Raw genomic sequence first — 14,436 nt, 5'->3', positions numbered from 1 at the left:
CCCCTTTCTCTTAAATCAACAAAAACATTAAAAAAAAATTTTTGGGGGGATACAAAATTTGCAAGAATTACATACAATTAATATAACTTCAAGCACTAGTTATAGATTATATAATTTAGTATTTACAGATATGCAGACACCTTCTCTGCAGTTTAATAATCTTATTAAATTTAAGCACTATTTGTGGGCAAACCTACATAATATGTAGTACAATATATGAGAATACATAATATATTGGATAATGGTCCCAAGTAATTTATTATTTTAAAATTTAATCCCCTTGAAGAACACAAGATATACAAAACTTGTAAGAAAACTGGTTACTTTTCAAATTTTTCCAGGTTTGAGTGGTACCTAAATGCAAAGCAATGATAGCGTTTCATGATTACCGATAATGTAACTTAAAAAAATACAAGTATAGCAAACCATAATTTGCCCTACAATCCCAGCACTGCTACTAAGCTATTATTATTTTTTTCCTAGCAGAGCTACATGAATTTCATAACCAAAGAAATTACAACACAATTTAACAATGCAAAGAAAACTCACATTTATTATATACAAATTCTAAATTTAAGAAAAACTACAACACAAAGATATTACTCTTATTTCAAAACTTTAGTATGAGACCTTAACACAATTAGTTAAAAATGAATTTTATCAGGAAAAAAAAGAACAGATTAAGGCTCAAATATGAATACTTTTATTTGCTTGCTTTATATTCTGGCCATATGAGGGGAATTAGAAAAAGTCAGGTGAAAAAATCACTCTTTATCTGAACTACCTTTGAAAAGAATTGCCCAGAAATTAAAACATAGCTTTACATAATTAACCCTATAGAGTTTAAATATAAATGCACAAAATGTACAGTTACATAATTCATAGAAAAAGAGTATGTGTTTAACATATGAACACTATAATCATAATCTATGGTGAGCTGGCTCATAGGAATGGCAATCAACCAGGGAAACAGCAAATTCCAATTTTTCACTTCATGCTCACCCCTGGCTAAGCTTATTTAAATTGCTGTTCTCTTCCTCACACACTTTTTATTTGGGAAGGGCATGTAGTTGAATATGCTTAATTTTAATGCAACTATAATTTGACAAAGGGTTAGTAGTGACAGGGCATTTCCAAGTCACCTGGAAGCCCCTTTGTGCCTGTATCTGAAGCATGGTGGGAGCTGTAAAATGGGTGGCTCAGGCCAGAAATATTTACGTACACAAAAATGTCTAATTTCCAAACTTCCCAATTTGATATGAATTTGACATAACAAGGATGCACCCCAATGTACTGTTTTCATTCCATTTGAATCCATTTAATCTGGAACAAATAATGGAGAAAGGTTACTATATTCTAAGGTAATCTTAATTTTAAAACGTAGAGAACCTTTCCCTTATGATTTTACTGAAATATAAAATGCCAACACAAACACCACCTCAAATATTCAAAGTATCTAGTTGGAGTAGTGCTTTTTAGCTTCACTTACCTAATATTGCACTGTTAAGAGCCGAGCATACAGGTTCTCTCTGAATTGGGTCAAGCTGATTTCCAACAGGGCTGTTCCAAGGATCTGAATAAGCTAGTAAACTGAATGCATCCTGTTGAAAACAGCAATTTGGTTTTTAGTTCAAATAGTTCAACTACTATGCTTACCACTGTTACAAATTCAAAGACTGGTAAAATACAGCTTTCAGGCACTATACTACTATGACTTTTAAACCCATTTACTAGATTATGAAGCAAAGCCTGATTTTTCATTTTTTTTGTAAACACATTCTCATTATTTTCCCCCTATCTCTACAATACATACAGAGCAGAACAAATACTACAAATTTAAAGAACGGATTCCTGTGAAATGGGCTAATACTGGTTAAGTTAAAAAGGAAGACAAAGTATTCAGATACTTGACAATTTATTACCACTGACATGAATTTGACATAAAAAAAATTCTTCTATGGAAGAATTATCCATATCCAACCATCCTCAAGTCACCCCTCCTCCTAAAGTAGCTGACACATCATTGTCTTTTCAAATGACTTTTTTTAATGGGAGGCACATACACAGTGGTTTCAGACATTGGCATCAATCACCAGCCTGCATCATTAGAGTAGCCTTTAGCAATTAACAACCTAAGTGTCAGTTTCATCATTTGTGTAATGGGGATTATAAAAGGTCCTATTTCACAATGAGCTAAATGAAATTAGCAATGTTGGTTCATTCTAATCTTTCAATAAATTATGTATTATTATTTTGCCAAAGGGAATACCCTAATCTGGAGTAATATTATAACAGAGGTACAGATATAGTTAGATACAGGGGACCTTCCCAATTCAGAACACATACATGGAGAGGTGCTGAGGAAATTGTATATCAGTGAATTCAGTAACAACTTTCAAAATGCTGACTCTGGAAGTGTGGATGACTGAGATTCCTAAAGATGATTGTCTCCTAGGTACAGCTCCAGCATTCCTCTCAGTATCTTTTTAGTGTTCTGAGAGAGCAGAGGTAGGGGAAAGGTTTCTTGGTCAACTGTATTCTTACCCTTTCTTATCCAAACTGGCCTACATATTGTGGAAATAAGGGAAGAATTATCCATAAAGCAAAGTTGTGCCATCAGTCTGCAGCTACCAGACAGGGAATACATGTGTCTCTAAACAAACATGTGGGTTCCCCACTGTTGTTATTGCTAAGTATTTCACATCAGACTTCTCACCTCGATTACTATGAAAGTTCTCTGAAGATTAAAAAAATTATTATACTGAGGAGAAACCAAGATGGTGGCATAGGTAAGCACCTAAACTGCTGCCTCGCACAACAATTTCAAAACTACAACTAAAAGACAGAACGGACACCATCCAGAACCACAGGAAAGCTGACTGAGTGAAAATTCTACAACTAGAAGGAAAGAGAAAAGCTCACAGAGAATTGGAGGTACAGCAAAGGGTCTTTGTGCACGCAGAGAGGAAGGGCGGCTGAGAGCCTGGCTGACTTTCTCTGGCGGAAGGGGGAAGGAAGCCCCCAACCACACTGAACCCCAGTTCTGACTGCACTGAACCCCAGTCCCGGGCGAAATCCCGTGGACCCAGGCTCATACAGGGGGCGTCTGGACTGTCAGGTAGAGAGAAAGGCACCCGGAGACTTGGAGACCCGGGGTAGCCCCAGTGGGCAGGGGTCTGGAGACGCGCGCGCCAGTGTGCACAAAGGCTGCGGAGGTTGCCACAGGCTTTCCCTAGCAGAAGGGAGTCGGAAGGACCTGACTGCACTGAACCCCAGTTCTGACTCCACTGAACCCCAGTTCTGACTGCACTGAACCCCAGTTCCAGGCAAGCCCCTGGGGACCCACGCTCTTACTGGGTGGAATCTGGACTCTTGGGCGGAGACTCGGGAGCCGGGGAAGGCAGAGGTCTGAAGGCGCGCGCGCGCCAGTGTGCACAAAGGCTGCGGAGGTTGCCACAGGCTTTCCCTAGTGGAAGGGAGTCAGAAGCTCCTGACTGCACTGAGCCCCAGTTCTGACTGCACTGAACCCCAGTTCCAGGCGAGCCCCTGGGGACCCACGCTCTCGTGGGGGGAGTCTGGACTCTCGGGCAGAGACTCGGGAGTCGGGAAGGCAGAGGTCTGAAGGCGCGTGTGTGCACGCGCGCGCAAGGGCAAGGCTGACTGGAAGCCAAGACTGTCTGCTCCGCCCTGAGACTCCACCCCATCCAAACTGAGCACAGAGGCTATTGCAATTTGGCAAGTTTAATCCTATAAGGCTGTCTCCAACACAGAACTTCTCCCAGCGTATACACAGCTGATCCTTACAGCTAACTGGCCTGGAGGTCAATTCCTCCCAGTGATACCAACAACAATCAAGACTTAACTACAACAAGGCTGTACACACAGTCCACAAAGGGGTGCACCAAGAGTGTCCACCTCAGGTTAACTGGGAAGGCCGACCCACTGGGCCATATAGGAAACCTAGCACACAAATCTACCCTACCAACTCAGGGAAGCAGTGAAAATGTGGCGTCAAAGAAACAGATCACAAATGAAAGAAATGGAGGAAAACAAATGACTGGATACAGAATTCAAAACCACGGTTATAAGGCTTTTCAAGAATATCCTAGAAAAGGCCGATAAATATAATGAGACCCTTGAAGATATGAAAAAGGACCAACTAGAAATTAAACATACACTGACTGAAATAAAAAATATTATATAGAGACTCAACAACAGACTAGAGGAACACAAGAATCAAGTCAAATAATTGAAATACAAAGAAGCAAAAAACTCTCAACCGAAAAAGCAAAAAGAAAAAAAAATCCAAAAAGTTGAAGATAGTGTAAGAAGCCTCTGGGACAAACTTCAAGCGTACCAACATCAGAATTATGGGGGTGCCAGAAAAAGAGAGAGAGCAAGATACTGAAAACCTATTTAAAGAAATAATGACTGAAAACTTCCCCCACCTGGTGAATGAAATAGACTTACAAGTCCAGGAAGCCCACAGAACCCCAAACAAAAGGAATCCAAAGAGGACCACACCAAGACACATCATAATTAAAATGCGAAGAGCAAAAGACAAAGAGAGAATATTAAAAACAGCAAGAGAAAAAGTTAGTTACCTACAAGGGAGCACCCATACGATTGTCAGCTGATTTCTCAACAGAAACTATGCAGGCCAGATGGGAGTGGCAAGAAATATTCAATGTGATGAATAGCAAGAACCTACAACCAAGATTACTCTACCCAGCAAAGCTATCATTCAGAATTGAAGGGCAGATAAAGAGCTTCACTGATAAGAAAAAGCTAAAGGAGTTCATCACCACCAAACCAGTATTATATGAAATGCTGAAAGGTATTCTTAAAGAAGAGGAAGAAGAAAAAAGTAAAGATAAAAATTATGAACAACAAATACATATCTATCAACAAGTGAACCTAAAAATCAAGTGAATTAAAAACCTGAGGAACAGAATAATCTGGTGAATATAATAGAATCAGGGGCATAGAAAGGAGTGGACTGATAATTCTCAGGGGGAAAGGGGTAGGGGGGGCGGTTCAGGAAGAGACTGGACAAAAATCATACACCTATGGATGAGGACAGTGGGGGGGAGGTAAGGGCAGAAGGTGGGGTGGGAACCAGGTGGAGGGGAGCTATGGGGGGGAAAAGGAGAAACAATTGTAATAATCTGAATAAAGATTTATTTAAAGAATTATTATACTATTTTGAATCCCCTGCAATTACTGATAGGTGCTTGATATAGGGAAGAAGCTTCACACACCTGGTGATCACAAGACCTGCTTTTTAAAGTTTTAAGGTATTTTATGCATCCCACAAAGCTACTTAGGTTGTATTTCCTAAATGCCTGCCCCCAATCCTAATTTATTGATGGAAAGAATATTAATATTCCATATCCTATAAAGCCAACTCTAATCAATCACATTACTTCTAAAGACTAAGCTTTGCTCAAGCCTTAATTTACCCCACAACTATCTAATGAGGTACCATCCCCAAAGTACGGATAAATTTTAAAAGATATCCTAAAGAATTGTCCAGGGAATAATTGGTACATAAAAAATTTAAGCACAAAACTATCCTCTTGGGTCTATATATGTGGACATGCTACCAAAAAGGTGAAATGTTCCAAATCTCAAATCAGGACCATTTTTCTGTTTTCACCTTCTAGTATTTAAAACAAAAACACAATAATGATGGTAGTAACTTATTATGTACTAACATTGTATGAGGCAATGTTTTAAGCACTAATGTGGATCATCTTATTTAATCCTCACAAAAACCTTATGATGTGGATACTATAATGTCCATTATATAGGGATGCAATTTGAGGTAGTAAGAGGTTAAGATCACACAGCTAGTACTGTACTTCTTTTAGTAAGAGAAGTCCCTTTTAATTTTCAATATAAATTTTAAGAGGAAAAATGTCCAAATTTCTGCCCTATTGTTTTCAGTACCATTCAAACAAATATTTACTGGACACAGCCGGACAACTGAGGACACAAGGATCACCAGGACCTTGTCACTGTTTCAAGGATTCACATAGTTTTGTGGAAAAAACACATAAATAAATAACATAGCATATTGCTTATTAACGTACAGTGTATTGTGTCACGTGATGTAATCACAGAAAAAGGCTCAAGCTACATGGACACAGGCTGAGCAAAAGGAGAATAAGGCATGGTTGGAACCACGGGTAAGGGGTTAAATCCTAAAATGCCTCTAAAAACACTAAAAAGCTTGAATTTTTTGGCCAATAAGGCAATGGAGTTTTAAATACAGGAGTGGTATAGATTAGACTTGATTATAGAAGAATCACACAGCAACACTATGAAACACAGTTTAGAAGTAGAGTGAAGCTGTAAGAAAACTAACAACACCTTAAAAAATAAGGTTAACAGCATCAAGTGCCCAGTAGTAAATACCTAGCACCATATCTTCCTTTACAAAGGGAATGAAATCAACAAAGCAACTTCTAAGTTTAAAATCCTGTTATAAAACTTAATTGGTGATGGTAACCAAAGACATTGTGGGTTACTTTTTATTTTAAAAATATCACATCAGTAAGAATAATTTCTGAGGGAAATGTGACTTCATTTAGGTAGGATTCTGAAACTACTACTATTTGCCTTAAAATCTATAGCAGCTTATAAAGAGTGAGTCTAAATGGCTCTACTGCTTCAATTACTGGAGTAAAAGCCCTGCTGGCTGGGCTGCTCATGCACATTCGACTCTCCACACTGCCTACAGCAGTGCCTGGCCACACTGCATAAGTTCAATAAACAGCTGCTGACCAAAGTTAGGTAGTTCCCAGGGAGCCTCTGGCAGACTTAGGCAGGTATGGAACAAAAAGACAATCGGGAAAGAGGAAAGCAAGACTGACAAAACTAGAAAAAAGGTCAAGGGAAACTGGACTACTGCAGGGACTCCCTGCCATTTTACCACAGGTGAGCTACTCGAATGGACTGCAATGTGCCAGTTACTCCACAACTGAGGGGAAGCAAACATTGTACACGTGCACCTTATCATAAAGCATTTTAGGTAATCTTACCTTTGACTTTACCCAAACCACTCTTTCTACATATATGTATATGATTCAGAAGTTTATACAAAACCAGGGGAAAAAAAATACCCCCCTACATCACATGTGATCTGAAGTGAAGAATAAAAAGGAATAAATTCTAAATATTTTCAACTACAGCAAAAACCTTTACTCTTCAAGTTGCTTCAAATCCTCCAGCCTTGTTCTTTAGGTATTTAAAAGTAAGGTTACTTACTCTTTCCTATCTGGGTCAAAAAAAAGTTCAGGGCATGGGAGGAAAGCAGCTCAGAATATAAGGAAGTCTCTTAAAGCATTTGGCATTTGCTTAGAAGTCAAGGGATGCAAAATTAAAGCCATCTACATTCTTTAGATGAAGATGAATTACACTTTCACATAATTCAATATATAATCAAGGAATATTTTTGAGAATAGGCCATGTAATGCCATTTTATGAGCTTCATACAAATTGGAATCAAGGACAGTAAGCTGATTGAGTGAAATCTTAAATTTTCAAAGATTGTGTGCAAATCACAAATTCCTTCATCATGCTCAATGAGCATAAAGTTTTAGCAAGAAAACAGATGATCTGCTATAAAAAAAAGTCTATGAATTCTTAGAATTATCTCATATTCCCAAATATCCACTCAAACAACAGTTCTTAAAGTATAGTCCAGGGACACTTGGGTCCAAGACCCTCTCAGAAGGTTTTGTGAAGTCAAAACTATTTTCATAGTAACACTGACATACTACTTTCATTTTTCTCATTCTCTCAAAACTATATAGTGAATAGTTTCCAGCTCATCTTGATTAAAACTAACATTAAAAAGACTTGTGAAAATGTAAAGCAATGCCATGCTTCTCATTTTTTCCCCATTTTGGGAAAGATAGTTTTTTCCCCACAAAATATTTAATTAATGGATTTACTGTTATTTCTAATGAATTGTTTTTCATTTTAGTTCTAATTTCTAGTATAGTAAAATCAATAAACTCTTTGGGAATCTTTAATAGTTTCTTAAGGTGTCTAGACACCAGAAAGGTTGAGAACCTCGGTATCTAGCAAAATAATTTCCTAAATGGATGACTTTAGCTATCTTAAACTTAAGAAAGGCCAAGAAATAAGTTTCTTCTTGCCACTCTTGATATGAGAAAAGGTTCTACGAAGTTGATAGTGATGAAAATACCCAATCCTGAAAAATCAGTTATACTTCTCAAATGATTTCAATCTTAATTGAATAGACATTCACTGAATACCTAGGTTCTATATGCATCAGATATATTTAAAAGGGGAGGCGTTAAGGAAAGACCGAGCCTGACCTCAAAGAACTCATACACTTACAGGGCAGATGTGGACAGCTATTTTCCTAACAGTGTATGAATGTCTGATTTGACTTTTTAAACAAAAAATAGCTGCCCATGTGGCTCAGTGGTTGAGAGTTGACCTATGAATTAGGAGGTCATGGTTTGGTTCCTAGTCAAGGCACCTATTCGGGTTGCAGTTCAATCCCCAGTGAGGGGCATGAAGGAGGCAAGCAATCAGTGATTCTCATCATTTATGTTTCTATTTCTCTCTCCCTTCCTCTCTGAAATCAATACAAATTATTTCTTTTAAAAAGGATGTTTAAAAATAAAAACAGCTTAAATCACACAACCTACCAATTATCTTTTAAACTTTTTTTTAAGAGCTGATGATCACTATTAGAATAGCAGTTTGCTACCCAGTAGATGAAGTACTAAGTATAGTGACTACACCTCTCTTCACACCTCAGATAGTGAAAATACAAGACTGCATACCTTTAACTGGAGATGTATATGGGTGTCTCCTTAACCCATCCTAGATCAAGCAGATATGTAGGTGCATGATTTTTGCTGACTTTATGCTATATTCAGTGCTACTAGGTGTTGCTACTGGTGCACTCTCAGTTTGAGTCAGGAAGGGATGTCAGGAGCCTTGCCCTTTGCTACTGCGTACATTACACCCAAGCAGCACAACATGAATCTCTCCTTCATTTTTTGAACTTTCAAAACATTCAGGAGAAAATGTTTATAACTTACTACCTCTGAGCCCAACCTGATACCACTGTAATAACCTGGTTATTAATAACTGGAAAGAAGCAAAGAGAAGGCTAGATAATGTAGGCATGCCATTTGTACAGCTTTGCCAGGAAGTTGCAGCTTAACACTCTCCAGATCTGAGTGATGTGGGAAGGTACTTGTCTGTCAGTCACACTGGGGAACAAGCCATAGGTCAGAATAGGCATGGCCACTGCAAGTGTGGGAAGATTTGGTATTCATTAAACTCCTAAACAAAGGAATTCCTGCCTTTGTTTGGCTCTGTTGGCCCTCCTGCTCTCTTAGGACTCTTGTTGCAGGGGGCATGCTCCCCTGCATTCTCCCACATGGCCCCACAATGGACTAATGGATTACAATCAGCCTGATGCACTGCTGGACTCAACTCCACCATGGAACAGAAACTTTGGACACTGGTTTTGCTTCTAGCTCTGCTGAACCTCCAGCTGCATATTTTCCAAGACTGGTTTAAGGGAAATGGGACTTTGCAAACCAAGGGATACAATAACACACAAATAAACCTTTCAATATATCTCATTCTCCCATGCGTCTTAGAACATTATTTTTCTCAAGATATCATAAGAACCCCACTCCCACTAGCAACGGAGAAATTCCACCCTATAACAAACCTAATGCAGGATAAAAAAAAAATACAATGGCTAGGTTAATATTTCATAATATTTCATAGACTTACAGAGCTGGTAGGACTCTTTTGAGTATGAAAAAAGCTTTTAAAGGAATAACATCTCCACAGCTAATTACAATCCTGACTTAAGGTAGGAGAAAACTCCCAACTTCAAATGATATACAAAACTGTGCCTAACTTACTAAATTGTTTAAGTTGTATCCATCTAACTAGCTATCATAAATGTCAATCTAAAAAAGACCTGAAAATGTATTAAATAGATGACCCAAATCCTTCACCAATCATTAAAATGAAAACCATGTATTAGACTTTCAATTTGCTGCAACTCTGAGCAATGTTTACTAAAATAAAAATACCTCAAATTTACAGTTTTATCAGCATACTCACAGTTTTCCTAACTTTGCCAGTTTTATAGCTGAGAAAACACTAAGAAAAGTTGACAAAGTGCACACAATGCTGACAGGTTGCTCAGGTGGGGATTGAATCCATACTTTTTACTTGAACTCCAGTGCTATTTCCAGTAGAGCAGAACTGCCCAAACACATAGAACACTTTCACTCTCAAATAGGAAGCCAGGGAGGAGTTCATGTGCAATAAGAATTTCTAGCTCTGTTCAGTGTGTTACAAAACTACAATTTAGTTCCTTTGATGCATTTATATTTTACAGGGGAAAACAAATGTACCTTCAGCATTTTTTTATTTGCTGTGTTCTTGCCACATTCTCTCCTCAGCTGTTCACTCATTGCTTGTAGCTCTCTCCCAAAGTGAATCATTCTTTCTATGGCGGCTTGACTTCCTCCACACAACTGGCGTCTTAACTGACTTGAATCAACTTCTATAACCAAAACGAACAAGTATTTTACTACCTTACTGAATGAAGTGCAATGGAGAAATGAACATAAATTGTTTATAACATTTTATATGTTTAATTTAGTAACTATTACCTAATGTTTTTCTCTAAATATGCAGATTAATTTAATATGAAACTTTGCAGCTAAAAGGTACGTTTTATCTAGGTCTCAAGAGTCTAGGATCCAATATCTAGCATGCAGTTGAAAGTCAGGTGACAACCTTTCTCAGTGTTAGGATGTACCTATATGTCAAGGGAAATTTTATAAAAAGTTAAGCACAAGTCTCTAAAACTACAATAAGCGACATTAAGAAAAAAAGAAAAGTTAGTAACTGCCTGTCAGGCTACTTTAACTGCCATAGAATAGAGACAGAATTAAATGATTCCTGGATGCTAAGAGAAGAGAAAAAATTCCAATAAAAAACACAAAAGATACCATATTTTACTAATAAAAAAGGGTTAGTTATGCTAATATACTTTTAAAAAATAATTTTTGGTATATATTTTGGTTGACAATAATCAATGATTAATAATGTAACCATTTAAATTACTAATAATACATGTAATCACAAATGATTTTGATGATAACATGTAATAAGCACTTTGTTCTATTAGCTTTTCACAGATTAGCTCATTTAATTGTCACAATGATCTACGAGGCAGTTATTATAATACCCATTTTACAGATGAAGAAACCGAGGCACAGAGCTCCTAAGTAATATGTCCAAGGTTATACAGCTAGTAAGTGGCGGTTGCAGAATTTGAATCCAGGTAATTTGGCTATATAACTCCTGCTCTTTATCACTATGCTCAAATTACTCTGAATTTTAAGGTTGCTGATTATCTGATAAAATAAAACTAGGTTGCCTTTTTAATCATACTCCTTGCTTGAAAAAAGGATTTATACAGTAGAATACATAATTCCCAAAAACAAGGTAGTTGTATAAATAAAATAATAACTACATTTATAAAGTAGTTTCTTATATATACCCATAACAATTTGAAAAAATACCTTTTAACCTCAAAATACTGAGAAGTCTAATTAATGCTGGCCATGGAATTCTGACAAAGAAGAATTTATAAGCTTTAGTAATGTTCACTTTCCAATTGATGGGAAAGTTTGCTGATGGTTTAACTTTACAATACAATTTACTGCACAAGTTGTCAAGGAAGTAAAATTAAGCATGACATTTAATTTAGGGGGAAGAAGGGGTGGAATCACACTTAAGTACCTACTAAGTGCCAGGCACTGAACTATGAATAGTCACATATATTCACATTAAATAAATTTAAGAAATTCTGTTTGATTAGAATTTATAAAAGTATCTCTACCTATTTGGCCCTTAGTGGCTATAGTAACGTAAGTATAAAACCTTTCTATATTTCCAACCTTAAATATCCTCTAAAGGAGCAGTCGCCAACCTTTCAGACCTCACGGACTGGCAGTGATCCATGGACCACTGGTTGGCGACCACTGCTCTACAGGATATTTAACACTAAGTTGGTACCACTGCACTAATGACAGCGCTAAAGTTGAGCGCAAACAGACAGTTCAGTGAAGAAAACTCTGTAGCATTTAACTTCAGAAAGTACTATAAAGTAACTCTGCTCTAGCAACCCACTCTCACAAGAAAGTTTAAGAGAAGTAATGTGTATTGTCAAATCCAATGGCACATACATCTATCTTTAAATTTGATTTATGCTCATCAGCTGTAAATCAGTACGAGTAAAAACATAACCTTGTAGTCATCATTTTTTATTAAAAATGTAAGAAATATCACTGCAGACCCATTTCGGTGTCACAATCTTCCATTTCGTGGTCATGTTTAGAGCTACCATTTAGGAAACCATTGGATGAAGTTTCTCCAACTCCATTGGAGTAGTGATCTGTTTCCATGTCTACATCATTACTGAAAACGAAAAAACAAACCTAATTTTAGAAATCGCATACTTGCAGCTTAGTTTAAAATAAATTACTACTCAACTTCAAAGAAGGTATTTAGTTAAGTCTTGAATATATTCAAAGCCAAATATATAGCTGACTTTTAACAAAGTTGTACTCCTGGAGATAAGGGAAATAAAATACACATACTAAAAGTATTGCCAAATCTTAATTTTAAAAAATGTTGATTTGGATATTTAGGGTGTTTTCAATTTTCACTCATTTTACATTTACTGAATGAATAACTATGTGCCAATAACTACATTTGGACATATTATAGTAGTCAATGTAGGACCTTCAGAATCATCCACACAGTAAGCAACAATAAATACCTAATCTTTAAGAATCGCCTATGAAGATCTAGGTAACGATTACACAGCCCAAAAGGTAACACTTGATGAAAATTTAGGAAATATTTAAATAAAAATGACCTTTTCTATTAAAAAAAAGCAAGGGATATTCATTTCTTAGAAAAACCAATAACATTGAATGCAGATGAACAAAAAGCACTCTACGCATTACGCATAATGCCACCAGAGATGGTTAACACCTTGCATGACTTGTGTGTGTGGTTTAAGTACCATGTGTGTGGGTACATGCACACTTCTATCAGTATAACCTATTTGGTGAAAAGACAGAGAGATCTAGAAAGAACGTGGCAATTGCCTTAGGACTCCTTCATGAGTCAGAAAAGCTGTATATTATATTGGTGACTTTTGAGAATTGTTAAAAAAAATTAAAAATAATGTTTAGTAGAAATTCTTAAGGGCATAGCTTTTGGTGATCTTAATAATATACTACACCATTTTTTTAAGAAAACAATTCAACATACTATTTGAGAGGGATTTTTTTCATTCAATACACATTCAAGAGCCCCTGAGCCATGTTCTCCATGTTCCATGTTAGGTGCTAAGGATATAATGAAACTGCCTCTGCCCTGTAGGAGCAAACTACCTGTTAAAAGCTAGTAAAGTTATTCTATTGCAGAGGACTATTACTATGATAAAAGTTAATTGCAAGGAGTGACACAACATGTGGTGGGGATATAAATCAAGGCAAAAATCCTGGAAGAAGTAACATGAACTTGAGTTTTAACTAGAACAGACATTAGCATGGAGAGGAGACTTTCAAATAGAGGGAAGTATAATAGAAAAAGCACAAGTCTGGAAGTCACAAATCCTGGGAAGTAGTCTCAGTTCTGCAACTTACTAGCTACTAATTATTGACCTTAAAAAAAAACCCACGCATTTACTTTTTTGGTATTCAGCTCTACATCTGTAAAATGGTTTTCATAGTTAATGCCATTTTTGCCTACTACACAATGCTGGTTGCAAGGAAAATCATTATCAACTATAAAATAACTGTTACTGTTGAACAGTTTAAGGGGATTTAAAAGCTTACTTTCTTATACTGAACACAAGGGAGAATGCTGTGTCATCAACCCCTTATGTTACGTTTCCTTCCCTGAACTCAGGTAGTAATAGGTCCCTTTAGCAACTTCCTGCCATGAGGATAGTATTTAAGAGAAAAACTCACCAACTGATTGCAATCCTGATTGCAAAAAATGGCAGAACTCTCTATCAATGATAAATACTAAAATCTTACCTTTCAAAATTCCCATACATAATTTTTACTACTAAATATTCTAATTTTATGTTTTTAGTATGTCATCTCTACTGTCAAAGACTACCCTGACCTCCTCAGCAAAAGATAGTTATTTTTTCTACTGTTCTCATATGACTTCTGTGGACCTCCATTATAACCTGTACCACACACCATTACTTCAGTAAATTTTGGTCACTTGTGAAGGATAACCTGGAGATTCTGATAAATGCCAAATTTGCAAATACAGATTTTTACATATATTCCTTTTTCTGGAGTCATATTTCCATTA

General features: G+C 36.7%; 1 protein-coding gene across 2 annotated transcripts in view; it reads right to left on the bottom strand.

Annotated features, from left to right (window-relative positions):
• The window catches only part of RANBP9 (RAN binding protein 9), a 101,578-nt gene that overhangs the window by 2,419 nt on the left and 84,723 nt on the right, over positions 1-14,436 (bottom strand). For both annotated transcript variants that reach the window (XM_080656855.1, XM_080656856.1), the window contains exons 11-13: positions 12,389-12,510; positions 10,434-10,585; positions 1,490-1,601 (exon numbers count right to left, since the gene is read on the bottom strand). In XM_080656855.1, the coding sequence (XP_080512981.1) occupies positions 1,490-1,601; positions 10,434-10,585; positions 12,389-12,510 (386 nt within the window). The remainder of the gene's footprint in view (positions 1-1,489; positions 1,602-10,433; positions 10,586-12,388; positions 12,511-14,436) is intronic.

The sequence above is a fragment of the Plecotus auritus genome (assembly GCF_963455305.1).
Source record: "Plecotus auritus genome assembly, chromosome: 2".
Classification (NCBI taxonomy): Eukaryota; Metazoa; Chordata; class Mammalia; order Chiroptera; family Vespertilionidae; genus Plecotus; species Plecotus auritus.
This window is presented reverse-complemented; position numbering and strand designations above follow the sequence as displayed.